Consider the following 20,200-nt stretch of genomic DNA (forward strand, 5'->3'; position numbering starts at 1 on the left):
ATTGAGCAAAGTGTTAGCTGCAGGATTTGCTGTTTCCTTGACTAGAGCATTACGGGAAGCAACTCTGAGATATGCAAAATATGCATCGGTCTCCTGCCCGCGCAATCTTCCCACAGAATGACACCATCCGACAAAAGAAACGTTTCGACATAATCGATAAATTACAAATAAGGAGTTCAGTAACAACACTTCTTTTATGCAGCTCAGGATCAATACTTATATAGAGCATCTTCACATTTCCATTTGCTTTGTTGGCTCTCTAAAGAGCTTCATGTTTAGATTGCTCTCAGAACATGTTCATCAGAATGTCATGCTCTGGGAAAGATTAAGAGTCACCAGAGTTCCACAATTTCAACTGGGCACAACCTACAGCAGACGACCCATGACGGTAATTAACTAACAACACAAAATACAGCACTCGCGGCAAAGATCAAAAGCCAAGCAGCAGTTTGTTTTTATTCACTAAAGCCTAGTTCTACTTCGTCATTGGGCAGCAGACTGCATTCAATATGGAACAATTATGGAGTCTATCAGCTCTTGAAGTGGAGCCAGCTCCTTCTTGTCAATCAGCCCAAATTCCTGCACAAGTAACAGTAACATTATCTTCAGGATGCTTTCTACTGTTTTGTCTCACATCAAATGTTAACTATTCAACAGGATGTTGCGCAGCACATAGCACACACAGTGACTTGTAAAATTGATACAGGATAGGACCAGACCAAAGAACAGGATGCTGTGCTGCCAAACTATGGACTTATTTTCACCATTTTTTAAATTGAGAACCAGATGAGTTTCCTTTCCTCACTGAAGCACCATCAAGAAGGCCATTTTCATTATTCAGTATTCGAGCAGACAAACAAAATGAAACCACGTCTCATATTCCATGCAGGCACATGGAAACCCCAGCTCCACAAGTCTCCATAATCAGGTGGAAAGAAAATGGCAGGTCCTTGTTCCATGTAACACAAATACTCACCTATTATGATCCTCATAAGAGATATGAAAAGAAAACAATCGAGGGCTGAAGGCAAACTGTGCAGACATTGCATGAGTTGAAATAGTAAAAAGCAAACAGATAAATAAGCAAAATATAGAGCACCAAAAGGTTCATATGAACTCTCTCATGTTGCAGAAGGATCATAGCTAACTCATTCACTGGCATAATAAGTACTGTTTCCCATGGAATTTCCTACATATACAGACACTCAGGATCAACAAAATCACAGAAAGTTTGTAACTTCAATTTATTACTCTTCTCCTCCACTGTGTCAAGTAGACCAATAACATTTGATGAGGTGACATGTAACTATCAATTACAAGATATTCCTGACAAATCTCAATTATAATAAGTCGTAAAAGAATAACTCACTGCAGTCGCTTGGACTTGTCACTCCTTAAGAGATACTCCTAATCTCTAAACCACATATTTACAACTTCTATGTCTCCCAACCAAACATTGTAAGGACCTTGAAATACATGATATGGCAGGGCTCCACATAAGGAAACACTAGATTTTCCATGAACAAAACTTATCTAATACTATTTTCAAAGGTTTCTTATTAAGCCATTTTCACTAAACTTTTCTTGTCCTTTGAGAGATTAGATTTAGTTTTACAAATTCAATGTGGCATTACCATGAATATAAGGAGAAAAGAGGGCCCATTAAAGTAGGCATTCTACATAGGAAATCAACTTTCAACAATATAGTTGCCATCATATAAAGAAAATACATATCAGCTAAAGCCTAAATCCCTGTAAACCCAAGCTGGATGCTCGATGCTCGATGCTCTCATGGAGAGATTGGTTCCAAAGTTATCCAGTGCCTAGTTCAGCCTCATTCTTTATTTAGTTTTTCTTTTCCTCACCCCTCTGTCCTATGTTGGCAGTACTTTCCGTATACTCCCAGCGTACCTAAACTGTGCCTTGCCCATTTCAACAAGTACTGTTTATCCGCAAATGCAATGTCCCACAATCAGATGCGAATCAGATTTGACAGGGCTATATGCAAAGTCACACAATCAGACACCATCTAGGGACATCAAAACCAAATTCTTTACAATGCAATAGAAGTGACCAGTATTCTATATGCGAAAGGAACTTACACAGGTGAACAAAATAAAATGTTTGAAGCATGTGTTAAGGTGGGCCTCCTCCTTAAGGCTAACAATTTTCTGAAAATGCGAATGATATATGTGGGCATACACACGGAACAGCCGCTTGAAAATTGTCTTCACCACCTCCTTGAAGTTTGGAGGAAATGGGGCGCCTATGAAGAATTACAAAGAAGAAAGCAAAGTGAATATTATGCAAGAGATATCAACATAATTCTTTTCCTTTAAACTGCACCATTTCCAACTTCTGTAAGACCAATCAAAACTGAGGGGAATTTGTGAGGACAAGCATTACCAAGCTTCTGAGGAAATATGGACTCGTCATCTAGCTGAGCTTCGATCCAGTCCATGAGATACTCAACATATTTCGGTGCTGAAACTTCAATTGGCTTCTTGATTTGCACCCCATCAGCCCACCTATACTCGTACCTGTGAAAATGCTTATCAACATATGCCTGGCTTCATCTGCAAATTTTTAAACTAGAAATAACGGCAAAATAAAAGCCGTGTCACCACTAGCAACATTGATCAATATCTGCCCATAACATGGGAGTCACACAATGTTTGCAATGTCTATTAGGGTTATTCAAGATCAGAGTATTGTGAAATATTCAATCAATAACACCACATGCAACTATTGCACGACCATGTTTTACAAGCTAAACAGATTACATTTGGTTAATGAAGAAGCAAACAGAAAAATACACAACTAGGACATCAAGATAGACAAGGATGATGTAACATCCTAAAAGACAGATTTTCAAGCACAGTCAAGTTTCAAGCAACCATAAGCTTACTAGTGAGAGTTACAAATTGGCAGCAAATTTCCTACTTTGACAAGACAGAGAAAATTAGAGCAATATATCTACAGAAAATACTTTGATACTTCAGTTCAGAAAAGATTCCCATCAAAGGTGCAAAACAGAAAAATCAAGATCCTCCTAAAATGTTTTTGATGACCCCCCAAAAGTTGCCAACAGCATAGCTGCACAGTTATTTGTTTCCTAATGATTTGCATTGCTATATCACTCAATCTTAACCGCATATATTCATATATGAATTTCTAGGCAAACAGAAAAAAATAATAATAATAAATAAAATAAATAAATAAATAAATTCCATTTGCAATTGCCCATTGTGACACTCAAATGATGATTATCATTTGAAGCAGTTAAATTTCCACCTGCTACAGCTCTGTCAATTATACATGAAGGGAAGGAAGTCTTTATTTCCTGAGTCCCCTAAAGCACTAACACGTGATCATCAAACTCTTAACACATCCACACAATAGACAGATAATGAGAAACACAAAACAACGAGTTTTCCAAATTTGTCAGAAATGGTTAAGAATCATGACTTGCTGAGGCACACCAGAGCTGCTAGCCTTGTTATGTCTTTTACAGCTCAACAAATGCAGATAAAGCAAGAAAGGACCATTTCCAGTAACTTACTTGGGTCCTGCAGTCATAGTAGGACAATTTTCAGGAGTACAAAACTCTGTCAGGGTACCATAGAGCAGATTCACCTGGTTGAAGAAATCCACGGCTGAAATTGAAACACACGACCAGCTCATTTAGCTCAGATACTTAGAAGAAAATTAATTGCTGGAGTAAGTTTAGCTGCACGAATGTAATAATCTTAGTGCAAATGCGAAGTATGCGTGCTCCCACATGGACATAGGCACATGCGCATGTGAAGAGAGAGCAAGATTAGGTTAGAAAAGAAACATACTGTTTACAGCAAGCCACTCATTCAGATCTTCTCCAGGAGGAAGTCTCACTGCCTCCCCCAGGTTTCCACTCCCAAGAGTAGCATCAATATGCTTCCTGAGTTGTGCCCCCTGCATTGTGCCCAAAAAAAAAAAAAAAAATTAGATGTGAGACTGTAGAGCAATTATGGCTGTTTATATACAAACACCAGGGAAGCCAGAAAGAGAAGGTATCAATTGTCACTCTGTACCATAAGTGTCACACATCAGTTCTGGTCCAGAATGCCTGGTCCACCAACTAAACTAGGAAACCAACAACTGACCTTCGATGGAAAACAGATAAGCTGCTATAACTCATTTTTCATATTCTAAGTTGTGATGAATGAGAAACTCGTGAAATACCACATTGGCAATAATTTCTCTTAAAGTTAAACTAGGAAAACAACAATTGACCTTGTTCATTGGAAAACCGTTAAGCTCATTTTCCACAATCTAAGTTGTGATGGACAAGAAACTCGTGAATACCATATTAGCAATCATTTCTCTGAGAGCTTCAATTAAAGCATTCATGCATCCTTCTCTCCTCTGTTTTTCAGTCCTTTTCAGTCACTCATCCCTCAACTTATTTCGATGGTAAAAAAATCATGTCTAAAACATTTTAAAAATGATTTTTGGGGCTCAAAAATGCTAAGCCATATATTTGTAGGTAAGACCATCAATTGCAGCAAGAAAGAACATTTTAAGTACAAACACAATCAAAGAGCACCATTTGAAACTAAAAGAAAATTTTCACGATTAGTCCAACAGAGAAAGTCCAGTGGTACTAAATGAGTAAATCATTCATCATGAATGTACTCGTTATTTATTTTTCTTAGTCGATATTAAGCACGTCCATTTGTTAGATGTTTGGCACCTCATCTAACAAGGACCTGATACATACTAGACACGTGGCCATGTGAAGGACTTCCTACAAACAAGCATGTTTACGTGCAAAATTATTAGGTTAATACCTAAAAAGTTAATGGCCTTTCAGTTTCCACCCCACCAAGTTATACATAATTCATACTTCCCTACTATTCAAACATCCAGTTACTTTTCTGCTAAATTTATGTTGATTTTCTGTCTTCCCCATCCCTGGATAATGACTAGAAGTTCCGGTGTAGACGCTAACATGCAGTCCAACATGTAGTAATTCATCTCCGGAAAGAAGCTTGACCATTGACAACCATGTTATTAAAAGGTCAAAATATCCTGATTTCTCAAATGGATTTAACTTATTGGGAGGTGATGATGTTCTGATTACTAGAATGTGAAGGAGAATGCTCCAAATTTAAGAGATCATATCATCATGTGGTGATAATCAGGTCCAACGACAGACCCAGGGGGCTGGTGGTCGCCCCTGCCTGCCTTAGCTGCTACATGCAAAAAAAATTACCTGGCAATAATTTTCAGCTACATTTTTTCTAACTAAATAATAATCTTAAGGTCGTAACATGCAAAGCCTACTCTTCTGTTCACCTTCATCCATGTCACACAAAAAACCAAAGAGAAACAAGAACAGGACATTGTCACAAGCACATAAATGGAGTGATATGCAAAAATATGCTTTTAAAATTTTTGTAGATGCTCCTCAAATTGAAGACAAAAATTATAAGAGTCATGAAGAGATAGGGAAAGAGGGGCACTTATCAGCTAAGAAATGACCAGAAGGATAGCTAAACAAATCGAACGAACCTTACTCCCTGAAGGCGCACTCTTTTTAGGCCGGAATGTTCTTTGATTTCTGCAAAGCATTACATTAGCAAGGCATGAATCGATTTTAAAGAACAAAGTATTCTAGGTTTAGAGGAAGTATTTCAAGGTAAAACCAGATTAAAAAAAAAAATAAGTAAACAATGATTTCTACAGTACAGAAATGGCATGTTGAACTGAGGCCAAGTTAGGGGTAGCGAAAAAAAATAGTATATGGAAACCAATCGCACATGTTGTACAAGCTTGGCATTTAGCCCATCTTTCCAACACTTGACCTTATTACCCTAGTAAATTAACTTGCAAAACCTTCCTTTCACCACTTAGAAGCACCATAGTCTATCTAATCCAAGCACTAAAATCATTTACGGAAAAGAAGATGATTCTTTTTCCTGACAGCCTCCCAATAATAATTTCCCTTCCCTCCACTAAGGTTAGTACATTTAATGTTGGACATTTGGAAAGCCTTCGTCTCTATCAAAGCCTTATATAAGAAAACTCTTTTCAAAGTCCAATTTCATATAAGATTATCATAACACGTTCTTCAAACGATTATCTCACTACGTCAGCAGTTATAAGACATTTGATTAGTCGATAAGATCTACACAGAGAAGTATTCCAAGAACCACAATTTAAGTGTAAAAGAATTATCCAAAACCAACAGCAAAACATGCCTAACAAGTTGTTTCGGAATGACTACACTGGCATTTTTGGGGTTCAGATGTGTTAAGTTAGAAAGATAAGCCATATTTACCTCCAAAGACTGATTCATTGTTGAAATCTGATGGATTCAGAATATTTCAGACACAACTATGATACTAAAGTAATTCTTATCTTTTTAAGTCCAGAATTTTGATTAAGGCCCTAACACCAATAATTGAAAGCTAACTTGTCACAATATCCTCTACTAAGCGTTATCCCACTCACTAGAGTCACCATATGGAATAATGGACTATATTCCATTTCATCATTTCAAATGCCCCATCATATATTCTATGTCTTGTTGTTCCGCTTCCTGAACCCACTTTAACGTGGGCAGATTCAATCAAATGATATATGTTTACAACCATCCTAATGCTGCTGTTTCCAAACAAAATAAGTTCTCATTTAATGCTAGGTAAAGGGAGGAGATGCAAATTAGTGTGGCAAATCCCAAAAAAAAATCATATTTCCCTCATTTCCCTTCTCACAGAAATTTGAAAATTATCCACATTTTCCACTTAAGAAGACACTCTCCCCTTTCTCTCGTCTCCTAATCATAGCATAAGGGAAACAAGAAAATTCTTTCCTGAAAACTCAACTATACAAGGAAGATCCATATGGACATGAGTCATGCATAATTTAAATATCTAAGGCGCATATATTACACGTGATCTCACTATGTTACCCAATTTGGCACGAGCCAATATCATAGATTACATCTTCTCACCAAAACATCAATATCACTGGCTCCGCAGGAAAAAAGAGCAGCTTAATGAAGTACACCAGTGGAAGCAAGATAAATTTTATTTCCCAAAGTCACTCAAAAAAATTATTCACTCGTAAGGACCATAGTGCCATTGCCTATATAAGAAGAATGCCTATGTAAATGCATCCTTCATCTCTCTCTCCAGGGAAAAAAAACTACATGCATCAATGCCAAAGTTTAGAAAAGCAATAGCATCTAAAAATCAAACAGGCGAGACTGATTCGAACTGACTACTTTACCACAAACGAAGTGGTGGTTTGCCTTTGGCTCCTTAAGAATTATCAAAAGCTACTCATTGAGAGTATTCGAGCTCCACATGGACACCAATACTGACAAGGCTTATCTATATTGGCACTGTGTGGAGTATAATCTAGAAAGGGAATGCAATACAGATAAATGCCTGCATTAATGGTAATGTTAACATCCTCTCCCAAATTTGATGTACGGTCAACTCCAAGAGAACAGTCATCAAAAGAAATTCTAAACACAATCATGCATCTCAATTATTTCACAGGAGCTATCATAGACAAGATTCTGAGAATTTCCTAGCCATCCACAGTTTCCATTTTGTGTTGCCTACGAAGGCCTCCTCAAGAAGTAGAGTACAGTGAAAAGTGGTAGTATTGTTTAATCAGTTGGCAATATTACAAATAATAAATTTACTGTGCCTTATGGTAAAGTTGACATATACAGGACTTGAAAAATCTTCCATCTGTTTATGATTGATCTTTATTTTTTTTGTCATTGTCAACTGTAAGTCTCGACAACACGATTCGATGAAAAGCTCAACATGTGAAGAAGAACCATACATTACTTCCTCTAGGATGAGTCTGGCGTGTGCAAACAAAGAGAACTAATAATAAGATGTTTTTTTTTTTTTTTTTTTTCAATTAACTTCTCCATTTTTATTTGCTGATAATTGAGATCCTGAGCAATCAATATACAAACTGGAAAGAAAAAACAATCAAGTGCGAGATCAAGCTCACGGGAGACAGACTAAGTAGAAGTGAACCAACGTACATGTAGAGAAAATAAGTTGCTCTTGCTTATGGAAATTCTTTAAGCTTACAAGGTAGGAAACACTGTTGAAAATTTATTTGGAAGGTACGAGTGATTACACTTGGGCGTATTTTAGAAGATATCGCTGGAGGACGAGTATATATTGAGACTGTGCAATCACGTCAAACTTATTGACTATAGATCATCAACATCACAACTTTCGAAATTTTCGAAAAGCCTGAAAATTCACGCCTAGCTGTACTAATCTCGTCAAAAGTAGTAATCTAATAAATGCTTGCCATAATATCATGTAAATACAAATTACAAGGGTTCAAGTACACTTGTTGTATGGTGTTAACAATTCCCCATTGACAACAGTTTGATGCTATTCGATTCCAACAGGCTTGAGCGAGCCGAACACCATTTGGTACTTTATATTAGTAAGTCATAAGTTGTAACTACAGCAGAAAACGAAGAACGTCCAAAAGGCATCTAAAGTTTGAGCCATTTGCATGTAAACAATTGTCGGGTAAATAGTGCAAGAAGGAGAAAATAATGACAAGAGAAGATAAGGAATTTACATAACAAAGAAGAAACAACATATTAGCCTGGAAATAGCATGCTGGAATGATCATATGAGAAGGAATGCTAAGTAAACTTGTTCCATTAAGCACTTTATATTCTATGCAAAGTCGTAACATAAAGCGGAAAACAAAGCATCTCCAGAAGGTATCCAGGGATCGAGCCGTTGTGCAAGGAAAGAATTGTCAGTCAGGTCGATAGTACTAGAAGGAGGGAAAAACGAGGTAGAAAATATAAGGAATTCACATAACAAATGAGAAACAAGACACTACTCGGGAAAATATATCCCTTCGAACGATCGTATTAAGAAGGAATGCTCGGTCATACTAGACATTACCTAGAAGGCAAGACTATTAACCTACTCCATCTAAACCAAAAAGTATTTCATTCAATTCATTCGAAAAAAAGGAAAAAGGCGAATCAAGAATGGACGCTTATTAGCATCACATCAGCTCCTTTGCAATTGTAACGTTGCTAAATGGAGGAATTAGATGCTGCGGTTAATGAATTGACAACAAGGCCATGTAGCCACTGAACAAAATTCTTTGTGGATGATCTACAGAAAAGCACGGAGCTATCAACAAAAACAATCCACTCTCTTCCGCTCATCGATCCAACTGAAAAAACCATTCATCTCCTCATCCTTCACTGCGCGGTCAGAACATCCTGAAGCCGCGAGCACCGACTCATCCAACGCGGCGACAAACAAAACAACCTCCAAACAACTACGCGCGCACGCGCATCCGCACAACTTCCAAACACCACGAATCGACCCCGATTCGCTATGCGGAGCTGACGCAGCAGCATACAGGACCTAGATTCTGCAATCACGGCCAAAACGGACCGACGAAACGTGCGATTCCATTGATTCCGTCGGAACGGATCCGGCCGGAACGGCTCGGCACGCGATCTTTGAATGCGCGAATCACGGCAAAGTAAGAACGAGCAAGAATAGTGGGGCAGGGGCACGAAATTGGAGATCGAATCCCGAAATGATGGATCGTGTCACTGACCTTCCCAGCCCGAAGAGGCTCATGGCGCTCCTCTGGTTTCCCCCTCTCTGCGCGCACAAGGGAGAAGGGAAGAGAGAGAGAGAGAGAGAGCTGTGTGTTCTGTTCTTCAGGTAGTGGTGGTGTTGTGACTTAGCGTAATTACGACATTGAAAAAGGCTTTTGACTTTCGCAACTCCTCATGATTGTTCACCTCTCTGTTTTCCTTTTTTTTCCTAATTCCCGTTGTATTATTGATTGTCTTTATCTTTTCTAATTTTTTGCTTTTTGTGTTTGGGGCGATTGCATGTTCCAGAGAAAAACAATCTTCCTTGCTATGGACAAGGCCTGCAAGGCCGGTCTTCTGGTTTCGCGTTCCGTAGAAGTTGACGACGAGAGGCGATTTCGCAGAGATTCTTCTTCTTTGCTGAATTGCGCCTTTGAGGGAAAAAAAATGCATCCAAATTTGCATTGATTAGATACGACAATATATTAGAATCGGCATGACTTGAGAGTTCGATTTGGGATTTCACAAGAGATTCTTCTTCTTTGCTATAGTTTTCCATTTTGTTACAACATATTATTGCTGCTGATTAAGTTTTGACTTGTGATGCACTTTTAGTCTTTTGATAAGTGAAGATCTCCAACTTGTTGAATGCGTAAAATTTCATCCTCTAAATATTATTTCATGCGATGAAATCTCCTAACTTTCTCAACTAGTTCCATCGGATTCTTTGGTCAGCCACTCTAACTAGATGTCAAATTAATATATGACATGACATCACTTATGCAACAAAAATTGATGAATAATGCTCATTTGATGCCAAATTAGCATAAAGCAAATGGAAAAGATAAGAAAAAAAATCACAATTTGAAAAAATTATTTACAGTGGCAAGACAATGCACGTAAAAGAATGAATCGATAAAGTTTAAGGATTTGATTGTGAGGCATAAAATTTAGAGGACCAAAATCCAAAAAGCGCGAATTCAAAACATTTAGTGGACTTGATTACAAAATAAAATAAATGAGAAGACCAAGTTAATAAACAACAAAAGTTAGAGAACTAAGTCTGGGTTTACCCCTACTGAATAGGATTAAATGTGAGATCTCACACTTTTCAGGAATGAGATTTCATCATTCTATGCGAGTGAATGTGCTTATTTGCATATTTACTAAAATAACCCATTTAGATGTGTTATAATTGAGAATTTGATTTTACAAGCTCGATTTATTCATGAGAAGTTCTTCAAACAAATTAGGAAAAACGACATAAATGATTTTTAAACTTTATTTTAAAATATGGTGTGATCCATACATTTTTAATTCGTTTAATGTGATCTCTAAACTTCTAACTTAAATAACGATGTTGTCTATGAACTTTTAATTTGTTTAATGTAATATATGAATTTTTTGTATATATTCAATGCAGTCAACATATTATATAAAAATGTGTAATGTTATTCGCGATATTGAATTAATGAAATAACAATATTAAATATTTTGTATCATTCACATATTATTAAAAGTCGAATGATCATATCAAGCATTAAAAGGTTCAAAGATCATATTATTATTGGATCAAAATTGAAATATCATTTAAGATTAGAGGATAAAAGTGACGTAATGTATAGCTCATCGGGTAGCGGCAGGCGGGAGGGTAGGCAAAGCACATCGAAAGCCCCGTTTCTTATTTTTTTTATTTTTTTCCCTTTAAATTTTAAATTCAGGTGAAAGACAAATCCAATTGCGATGACAAAAACAAAAAAAAAGTGGGAAAAGAAAATGGGAAGAGAGAGAGGGAGACGACATAAACTCGAGACGATGGAAGCTCACTGTCACTCTCCTAAAATCCCAAACATGGCCATCAAACCCTCCACCCTCTCTCTCCACCTCCAAGGTAAGCAAACAGCAAGCAACCCACCGCTCTCTCTCTCTCTCTCTCTGTGTCTAGCTCAATACCCATCATAAATAAACTTCGAATGGGTCACTCGTGCCACTAAAGTCTGCTCCTTTTTCTTTTCTTCTTTTTTTTTTTTCCCTTTTTGGCTCTGAACAGTGACTTGAGGAGGAGACCAGGAGGAGACGAGGAGACCCTTTTTCAAATCTTCAAGAGGGCTGGCTGAGCTGCTGGGTGGGAAGATCTATAAGCTGAGAGGCTGCAAGTGGGGGAGTTGAGGAGGGGTTAACATGAGCGGCGACGCGTCTGTCGGCGGCGGCGGCGGCGGTGGCGGAGGTGGGGGAGGAGGGGAGGAGGGGGAGGAGGGGGTGGCCGCCGTTCACGGTGGCGCAGTGGCAGGAGCTGGAGCACCAAGCCCTGATCTTCAAGTACCTGAAGGCAGGACTTTCCGTGCCTCCTGAGCTCCTCGCCCCCATCCACCGGAGCTTGGAGTCCATGTCTGCTAGGTTACTTCATTACCCCAGCTGTAAGCTGATTTTAGCCTTTCTTATTCTTTTGATATTTTGGTTTTTCTAATCTGTTTTTATGGTATGTCGCTTGTCTGTGTTTGAACCTTTCCGTGCGAGTCTCTTCGTGAGTTCTGATGTTCGCTCATATATATATATATATTCAAAATGGGTGATTCCTAAGGTGGGAATGCGAAACGGAAATATTGATGCTGATTTTCGCTTTTTAGTCGGGTTCACGATCGTCCAGCCATGGATTACCCAAATAACTTATTTTCAGTTTCCACCGTGCTTCTGGATTTAATATGGGTCTTCATCCTTTGTATGTGCGAGGAGGAACTCATTCCTGATGTGTTTTCCTTACATGACTTTGCCTTTTTTGTAATTGGCTTCACGTCTTTCGATTGGTTTATAGCAAAAGCTCATCGACACTTGAAGTTTAGTTTGTACGATAACTTGTGTAGTTTGGATCGCTCTTTTAGGGAGTCAGAAGTTCATTTTTCAGAAATTCCCTGTCTTGCCTAAAGTACAAACAATCCATCACGCTGGATGTATGTTTAATAAGAAGATGGCGTATTTTTTTTACCTTGGGGCCTGTCATGAAGTAATCAGAGTTTAGAAGATAGTAACTGTGAAGGAAGTCATTTCCAGTTCATGCCATCACATGATTTTGTTTGAGTGACCTGCTCACTCTTTTTTTCCGGGACTGTTTTTTCTGGTCAATTGGCATGTTATTTGCAACTTTCAATGTTGCAGTTGGTTATTACTCCTTCTACGGGAAGAAAATAGACCCTGAGCCAGGTAGATGTCGAAGGACAGATGGTAAGAAGTGGAGGTGCTCTAAAGATGCACACCCCGACTCTAAGTACTGTGAGCGGCACATGAACCGTGGCCGCTACCGTTCAAGAAAGCCTGTGGAATCACAAACTGTCTCTCAGTCTCTGTCAACCGCTACATTAGACGTTGCTACTGGGAGCTCTAGTGGTGGCAGAAGCTTCCAGAACCTGCCTTCACAGTCCCTGAGTAATCCTGTGAACTTGTGCTTTGGAAGTGGCCTCTCTCAGTTGCAGGTGGAGACTTCACCATATGGAAATTATAACAAGTACAGGTATGCTGTTCCATGTTCAAAACAAAGCAATTTAAGGTGACCTTTTGAGCTCTTGGGAGCTTGCTTGTGTTTCTTTTAGAGCAGGATGGATAATCTGGTCTCAGGACTTAAATGATTTGTATAATTGTTTTTGGAAGCTTTCTTTGTATAGTTAAGCATGGAGTTGAATATGATGGCAATTCCATATGATTTTTCTGCACAACATTCCTTTATTGAGGTTTTAATTTGCTTTGTTGGGGTACCAGTTTACTAGGGGGAATATCACTTCATTCAGGTGCTTGGATTCTCAACTTTGTGATCCCTTGATGACTAATATGTAAACTTGGCGTTCTTCTTAATAGACCAAAGAAAGTGGAATTACAGCAGCTGTTCTCTTCTTGCATGTACTAAATCAGGGCATATCAAGAGTAGAGTGACTATGTTTCTTTCCCTGAAGCATGCCATGACCCAGCAGATCTGAAATAGATTATCTTTTAGATAAGTTCACAAAAATCATTGTTATAAAATGGATACTGCATATTACACTAACCAAGTTCCTTATCTAGATGATAAATGGCTAAGAAACAAGAGTGATGGTTCTGCTTTACTAATGCAAGAATAGCACCTCTGATGATAGCCTTCTCTTTTTCAAAGTCTCCAAAGAAAGGAGGTGGTTTGGTGCATTATTGTATTTTAATTTGTTTGCATTAATATATATAAGAAAATCTCCTGTAGTAATTACATGTATGGCTACTTGATTACCATGATTGGGAAACAAGACGGATCAAGTGAATTGGAGACATGGGATTTCCCTTGCCTAAGGCCCCCGGTATAGTTGAAAGAATCTTGCTGGCAATGAGATTCACACACGATACTATTGTGGAGCCTGCTGTCTATGGCACAAACATGACATGATCCGCAGAGATTATTGCGTGCAGGTTTCCTGCATATAATTGCGTATCAATATTGAGCGTCTAAAATCGATGCTTTTGTTAAACACCTTAGAAAGTGAGAAGGACCAAATTTTAGATGAGACCTCTTTGTTATTTCTTCCTATTTCCGGTGTGAATGTATTTCGTGTTTCATCATTCTTCATTATTTCCCCTGATAATCTGTTTTTGGCGTGGATGGGGTCACTATTGTTCTTCAATTCATTTCTGCATGTATTTCATAAAGTTCATCTGTACATGACACATCACAAGCCCCTTCAAATGTCGTCAATCTGTTTATGCCAATCTGTTGCTTCTAAAAGCCAGTAATCTTCTACTCTTTTTTTACATTGAAAGTGAACTCAAGCCAGGAGGAGATGCAAACAAATCCATGATGGCAGCACCTGGGACTATAAAGATGAACTCTCTTTTAAACACCCATCATGCGGCATCTCAAGCACCTGCCGACCTCTTATCAGAAATGGGGAACAGCTCTGCTCTTCAAGAATTTGGCCGCTTGCCTTCTGATGCAACGTCAAAGCAGCAGAAACAACATTATTTCTTTGGCATGGATTTCAGCTCGCCGGGTCCAGTGAAGCAAGAGCAGCAACCGGTTCAGCTCTTCTTTGATGACTGGTCAGAGACCAGAGAGAAGAGGTTCTTCTTTGATGGTCAAAGGTCTGACATGGTTTCGTTCTCCTCTGCTCAGTCGCATCCATCCGGGTACTCAGACAGCAATCTCTCGGATTTGTCAAGAAGGGATGCATGATCGCCTATTTGTAAGTCCACTTTCATCTGTAACTTAATTGCTCTTTCCACCCTTCTCTTCATTTCATCTTTTCTCCCATTTTAACCATTGGATGAGCTCTTCGAGAAAGAGAAGAATAATTAGCTGAATTCACATTTTGTCCAGATCCTTTTTCTACAACTGTGTTGCGCTCAAAATGATGGAATGGTATCTCAGCAACTCCTGCTTCGGTCAGATCAGAATGTGTATTTTAATGTTATTCAGCTCTGACAATGATGTCTCATCAACAATGTTGAACTGATGTTTTAGATGTTAAAATTTCGTGCTCAAGTAGCGTCCTGGAATAAACCATGTGTATTGTGTAGACTGGAGATTTCATAGTTCCAGTACAACAAGAGCTGATAAATTCAGATTCTGTGATCTTAACGATGTTGCACTTTGATGGTGATGTTTTGTATTCATGAATCTGTATCTTATCTGGACGTATTTGGTTTCATTGTATAATGACGTAATAGCGGCGTATGAAGTACCAATCCTATCTGGGCCTTTTCTTACCTTAAGGTATGGGGCTATTAGGGCTTTCCCTACTAGTTTGCGCACTTAGGAAATTCAGAGGTTTTATCTGCTTTGCATCGATGTTCCTTCCTCATAGAAGGACTATAAACCTGCCTGCATCCCGCGTGTACGTAACTTAGAGGCTGGAAATGTATTAGAACTTCCAGTAATGAAAACATGAGAAGTTGTCTACACCTTGTGTGAGAATAGAGATTTTGTGCTACAGGCGAAATCTAGTAAGGATCTTTACGTTGTTCTGTGCAGATTGGAACTGTATTTATAATCAAATGGTTTTTTTTTTTTTTTTGGTCGAATCAAATGGTATTTCGAATGTGCAATTTTGCGCAGTCGTGGTTTATGGATAGAGAGTTAAAACATGATATTGTGGAGATTTTGCATACTGATATCATATTCATGATGTGAAGTTCACTCGGGCTTTTTGAGAAGTCAGCTGTCTGGTTTGCTCAAAGCCTCCTGCTAATTATAAGCTGTTCCTTTTGTGTTGTCATTGAGAATTTGACTATCTGATGAATGGCGATGCCCTAGATAATGGAATCATAGTCCTAACACACCATTCAAATGCTCGCATTATTAAGAGCCGTATATGGTGGGATGTGACTGTTTTCACAGGGACTCGAGATGGAGTCGAATCTTCTCAGCCGTGATAAGGACGAGCCATGCCATGCCACCATCATTTGACGACTGCTTACCACCATCCGTGTGATATATTGTGGCCTTCACAGTGGAGGTTGGCTACACCGACTATTCTCAGCTCAATCTTGTCATCGATCATCATGTCCGTCTCAATGGCGACTTGTTTAAAGTTATTAACCCTTCCAAGAAGAAGCCAAGCCTTCAAGAAATACTGCTGAGTCAACCCGACTCCTTTGATTTCACCCAATTTTTACGGAGATATCAATTGTCAGGGAGAGAGAGAGAGAGATTCACAAAGGGCATATCACTCAATAAGGCTGGCTTTACCTGTTGAAGCTATTAACCTGCCTCAAAGATGTGGTCTGGATAAATGAGAAAGACAAAAAGAAGATTACTGCTTTAAAATAGCACCTGCAATAAATGTCAAGGTGTCTCTTCCTTTCAATATATGGACAACTACCAATTAGTATCGTCGTTCCTCTTCCGCCGTTCCACATCTCCCGTCGATCCGTTGAGTGTCAAGGGTATGCTCAGCCAAAGCTTGCCTTCCAAAATTTTCTGCAGTCCCACTTTAGCTAACACATACAATCTCGCCACTGCAATTCACTTCAGCTGCCACCCACGAACGACGTGTAGTTCAAATTATCCTAAAATGAATCTTATGTGACCATAAGCCTACAACAGAGTAGAAGACAATAATTAATTTTTTTTCCATCCATCATCAACAAACATTATGTATATGCATCTCAGCCAATGAAATAATTTATGCTGCAACAGGAACAATTAGACCCTGGATCATATGCTTAAAGGAAAACTAGTGCTACGTAATTTAGATTGTCTCTTACTTGTTTTGATTATCCCAATCAAATAATATTGATTTTCTAAAAAGAATAAAACCAAGAAGGCAAAAATAGATTGTTGTTTGGACCATCCGATGAAAAGGAACAAAGAAGTGGATCCGTTAATCGGTAACCCAGAATGTGAGAAGTCACTTGTACTTTAGATGCCAACCATTTCCACAGTATGTATGATTTTCTGCTGGGAGATCTCTATGATATCAATCCTTCAGACCTGCAGGTGACATAGATAAATCACTTTGTAATCTTCTAACCAACTAAAAACATTTGTGAAAAGGACAATAAAGGCCGAGTCATTTAATGTCAGATCTGTCCACAGCATTGTAATAGTTAAACATCTAGCAAGTCTCGTCATGTCAAAAATCCAAGCAGTTATGTTTTCCTTGTATTGGAATCAGTTTCATTTACATTTTGCTTAAAGTATCCTCCCACCTCCGTAATGCAAGGCAGCCAGTTAAATCAAGTTTCTTTTGTCAACTGGTGAACTCTCAATCCTGTATTCTGACATCAGCTTCACATCCATACCTGAATGCAGATCAACTCAACGAAACAGCCAGGAAACTGTGCTAAGTGTGCAATCCCAGATTTAACCAAAAGCACTTCTTATGTGCAACTTGCCACAGTTTGTCTTGCCGTAGGCAAATTAGGAAATGAATGAGAAATATAGAACTGCAAGCGAAGGAAAGCAATAATACTGCAGACAGTTGAAATATAATTTTTTCCTAGGAGCGGCACTGCAAGACATGTAAGTAGTTAAAAAGCAAATCCTTGATCTTGGTAAGCTACAAGATGCCTTCTTTTATACATACCCTTACGAGGATGAACAAGTCGACTGCCAAATGCTCCGAGACATTTCCAGACATCCCCAGATTGTAATGGAAGATTCATGTCAAACAAGTTGGCTGTCGGTTGAAAAAAATGTTTTCTCCTAAAGCTAGACAGCAGCTTTCTGCCAGCTTCTGTACGGAAGACTGAGATGTGTGGTGCAAAATTCCACCCACCCCCAGCAATGCTTTTCCTTGAAATGAGACCACCAAATTGGCTGAACTCTGAAGCATTACTTCTGACTGCCGTAACTACTGGAAAAGGGATGCAATAACAAAGTTTCAGATACAGAAATTAGAAAACCGCCATTTTCTGGACACTCCATTGATCCATAGTTAAGCATTAAAAATCACAAGTTCAAGACAAGCGAAATGCTACGACATTTAACATTCATGCCACAGCCACCACTTTAGTCTACATACCCCGAATATTTGAGGTTAACCAATGCACAAGATAGATTTCCAATTTGAAAAACTGTACCGTTGTATGGCACTCGAAAGAGATAATTGGCAGGAAGACCAATGCCAAAGCCAGCCATAGTGAAGCCCACACTAAACCCAACGCCACAGCCAGCTCCAACATAGCCAATCACCTCAGGGCCAAAACCAGGACCCCATCCAACACCACATCCTAAACCAATTCCCATCCCCCAAAAGGCTCCAAAAGTTGGATGCACAGGGTTCCATCTTTCATATCTTCTAAACAACCCTTTGATGATCATTCCTACCTGTAAGTAAAAAATGATCATGTTTGTGAGAACTCATTACAAAACAGCATTAAGGTGAGATGACAATGCTCGACAGTTTGAACAATTTGGTGTTCCATATTGCGACAGCAAATGTCAGATCTCAAAACTCCACATAGATAAAGTCTTTCCTCCACCAGATGCTACGGATAAGGAAGAAAAAAGAGAGCAAGAAAGGTAGATAAAAATATTCGCCGAACTGCAATTGGGCTCTCGCATTTCTCTTATACTGCGCAAACTTGATGAGCATGACTGAGGCAGTTTCAGTAGACATAGTAGATATACGCCAAAGTCCAAAATCGCCTATCTTCAGCTCGCAAATACTCTACTATGTCCTCAACAGAACTTTTCCAGAGAGAAAGATGTCCTGCTCAATGCTTTTCAAAGCAAGAACTTCTGGTAGAAGTGAACTAAAAAACAGAATCCTTCGACGCAAATGAATGGCAAAAATGGTCCAAGACAGATTCCAAGCAGCGCCGACCCTCTAGTAACCAACAAGCTACGAGGCGGGATAGGCTCTGCTATCCACAAGTACTCCCCATCGCAATGGAACGTACCACCCTTAAAGTGAACGTCGATCCTCCTCCTCCTCCAAGATTTTGAGGACCATCATATTCATCATCACCGTTTCACCACTCCCCTCAATGCAAAAATCGCTAGAATACTTCTACCAACCCGGTTCAAACACCCAGCTGAGAAACCAATTAAATTCTTGCTACCCATTAGCAAGAACCCAAAAAGTCCATTACCAATGAAGCTTAACTGATGCGCCGAAACGCCAATTCAAATTCAAGCATCATGAAGACGAACAAGAACAAAAAAGAATCGAATGAGGACGGCGACACCCAACACGATGATCGGAGAGACTTACTTATTCAGCACGGACACATTACAGAAAAGTAATCCGTAAACACATGGCGATTACCATCGAGGCCGTGTCCGTCTTCTCCTTCGAAGCGCTTCGGTGAACTACGACTTACGCGATGCGCCCGAAGGAATGGGAATGGCGGCGGCTCACAGGAAATGGATAAAATATTCCCTTCCATAAAAAATAAAATAAAATAAATAAACATATATGAATTTCGCGATTAATTCAAATTAATCCGAGATGGGTCTGGGCTTTATCGTGGGTGGGCCCAGATGTCACCCAAGAGCTTGGGCCCGCAGCACGAGGGCGTAGATGATCTTGTGATCCATATCGGTTCATCTCCTACTGGGTTGATCCAACGGTGTATGGAGTCCCGAGCGAGCTTCGCCTAATAATCAGGTACGTTCGTTCGGTCGTTTGTCGATAGAAGAAAATGAAGGAGCGTTAATGGGGGGGAGTTTTGCGGGAAATTAGATAGTTCCGATTTCCCAATTTGAAGACCAAGATAATTGCCTCCATTATGTCCTTTCGAGGCAAAACGTATCTGCCTCGCACGGTGTTCTTGCTTTTAATAAATTGATTTGAGTCTGGCTTTTGAATGTGAGGATAAGAACATTATTCGCTAATCTAAACTCTAGTCACGATTAAGTGCCACCGTACTCTACCCAAGATCCCCATCAAGGAATTGAAATTCACGGTAAAATGCTCACTCGGAGGGACACTCGTAAATATTTGATAAAAGAACTGACGTAAGAACATTTGTACATCCATAACATTACAATATTCAAGAAAATAATTACATTGCAACGTATTATTCCAAGCATTAATGCACAAGGCCTATCATGAATCTTCTTCCAATAGATGCATGCACTCCATTCTGCACATATTAGTCGCTCTTGACCTTCATTGATCAATTCAAGGT

The 20,200-nt window shown here is 39.1% G+C and overlaps 3 protein-coding genes across 8 annotated transcripts; 1 reads left to right on the forward strand and 2 right to left on the reverse strand.

Moving 5' to 3' along the window:
- Positions 1–175: 175 nt before the first annotated feature.
- Positions 176–9,785, reverse strand: LOC104442362 (MOB kinase activator-like 1A). The gene is made up of 7 exons (XM_010055772.3): positions 9,631–9,785; positions 5,554–5,602; positions 3,843–3,951; positions 3,563–3,656; positions 2,407–2,540; positions 2,103–2,266; positions 176–579 (listed from the first exon to the last, which is right to left on the reverse strand). Exons 1-7 carry the CDS (start codon positions 9,651–9,653, stop codon positions 505–507), a joined length of 648 nt encoding a protein of 215 aa, XP_010054074.1. The 5' UTR covers positions 9,654–9,785; the 3' UTR covers positions 176–504.
- A 2,076-nt stretch (positions 9,786–11,861) lies between these two features.
- LOC104442361 (growth-regulating factor 5) lies at positions 11,862–15,270 on the forward strand. Its single transcript, XM_010055771.3, has 4 exons — positions 11,862–12,030; positions 12,767–13,118; positions 14,384–14,805; positions 14,940–15,270. The coding sequence occupies exons 1-3, from the start codon at positions 12,000–12,002 to the stop codon at positions 14,793–14,795; spliced, it is 795 nt and encodes a 264-aa protein (XP_010054073.3). The 5' UTR covers positions 11,862–11,999; the 3' UTR covers positions 14,796–14,805; positions 14,940–15,270.
- A 950-nt stretch (positions 15,271–16,220) lies between these two features.
- LOC104442359 (cadmium-induced protein AS8) lies at positions 16,221–19,456 on the reverse strand. 6 transcript variants are annotated; one of them, XR_005548379.1, is made up of 5 exons: positions 19,336–19,456; positions 18,146–18,392; positions 17,650–17,919; positions 16,982–17,054; positions 16,221–16,658 (listed from the first exon to the last, which is right to left on the reverse strand). XR_005548379.1 is itself a non-coding variant. In XM_039306537.1 (5 exons), the coding sequence occupies exons 1-4, from the start codon at positions 19,336–19,338 to the stop codon at positions 17,041–17,043; spliced, it is 531 nt and encodes a 176-aa protein (XP_039162471.1). In that variant the 5' UTR covers positions 19,339–19,456; the 3' UTR covers positions 16,221–16,658; positions 16,995–17,040. The 6 variants fall into 6 exon arrangements, 4 of the variants coding, with proteins under 4 accessions (XP_039162471.1, XP_039162470.1, XP_039162472.1 ...); XR_005548380.1 differs by having other exon boundaries at positions 16,976–17,054; XM_039306537.1 differs by having other exon boundaries at positions 16,995–17,054; positions 17,650–17,916.
- Between the last annotated feature and the right edge of the window lie 744 nt (positions 19,457–20,200).

This window comes from Eucalyptus grandis, chromosome 2 (genome assembly GCF_016545825.1).
Source record: "Eucalyptus grandis isolate ANBG69807.140 chromosome 2, ASM1654582v1, whole genome shotgun sequence".
Lineage (NCBI taxonomy): Eukaryota > Viridiplantae > Streptophyta > Magnoliopsida > Myrtales > Myrtaceae > Eucalyptus > Eucalyptus grandis.

Coding starts and splice junctions, on each gene's coding strand:
- LOC104442362 (XM_010055772.3), bottom strand. CDS start 9,653: ATGAGCCTCTTCGGGCTGGGAAG. Junction 5,603..9,630: donor AGCCTCTTCGGGCTGGGAAG/GTCAGTGACACG, acceptor AATGCTTTGCAG/AAATCAAAGAACATTCCGGC. Junction 580..2,102: donor ATTTTATTTTGTTCACCTGT/GTAAGTTCCTTT, acceptor TTACTTGTGCAG/GAATTTGGGCTGATTGACAA.
- LOC104442361 (XM_010055771.3), top strand. CDS start 12,000: ATGTCTGCTAGGTTACTTCATTACCCCAGCT. Junction 12,031..12,766: donor GTTACTTCATTACCCCAGCT/GTAAGCTGATTT, acceptor TCAATGTTGCAG/TTGGTTATTACTCCTTCTAC. Junction 13,119..14,383: donor GGAAATTATAACAAGTACAG/GTATGCTGTTCC, acceptor TTACATTGAAAG/TGAACTCAAGCCAGGAGGAG.
- LOC104442359 (XM_039306536.1), bottom strand. Junction 17,920..18,145: donor CTTTCGAGTGCCATACAACG/GTACAGTTTTTC, acceptor TCCCTTTTCCAG/TAGTTACGGCAGTCAGAAGT.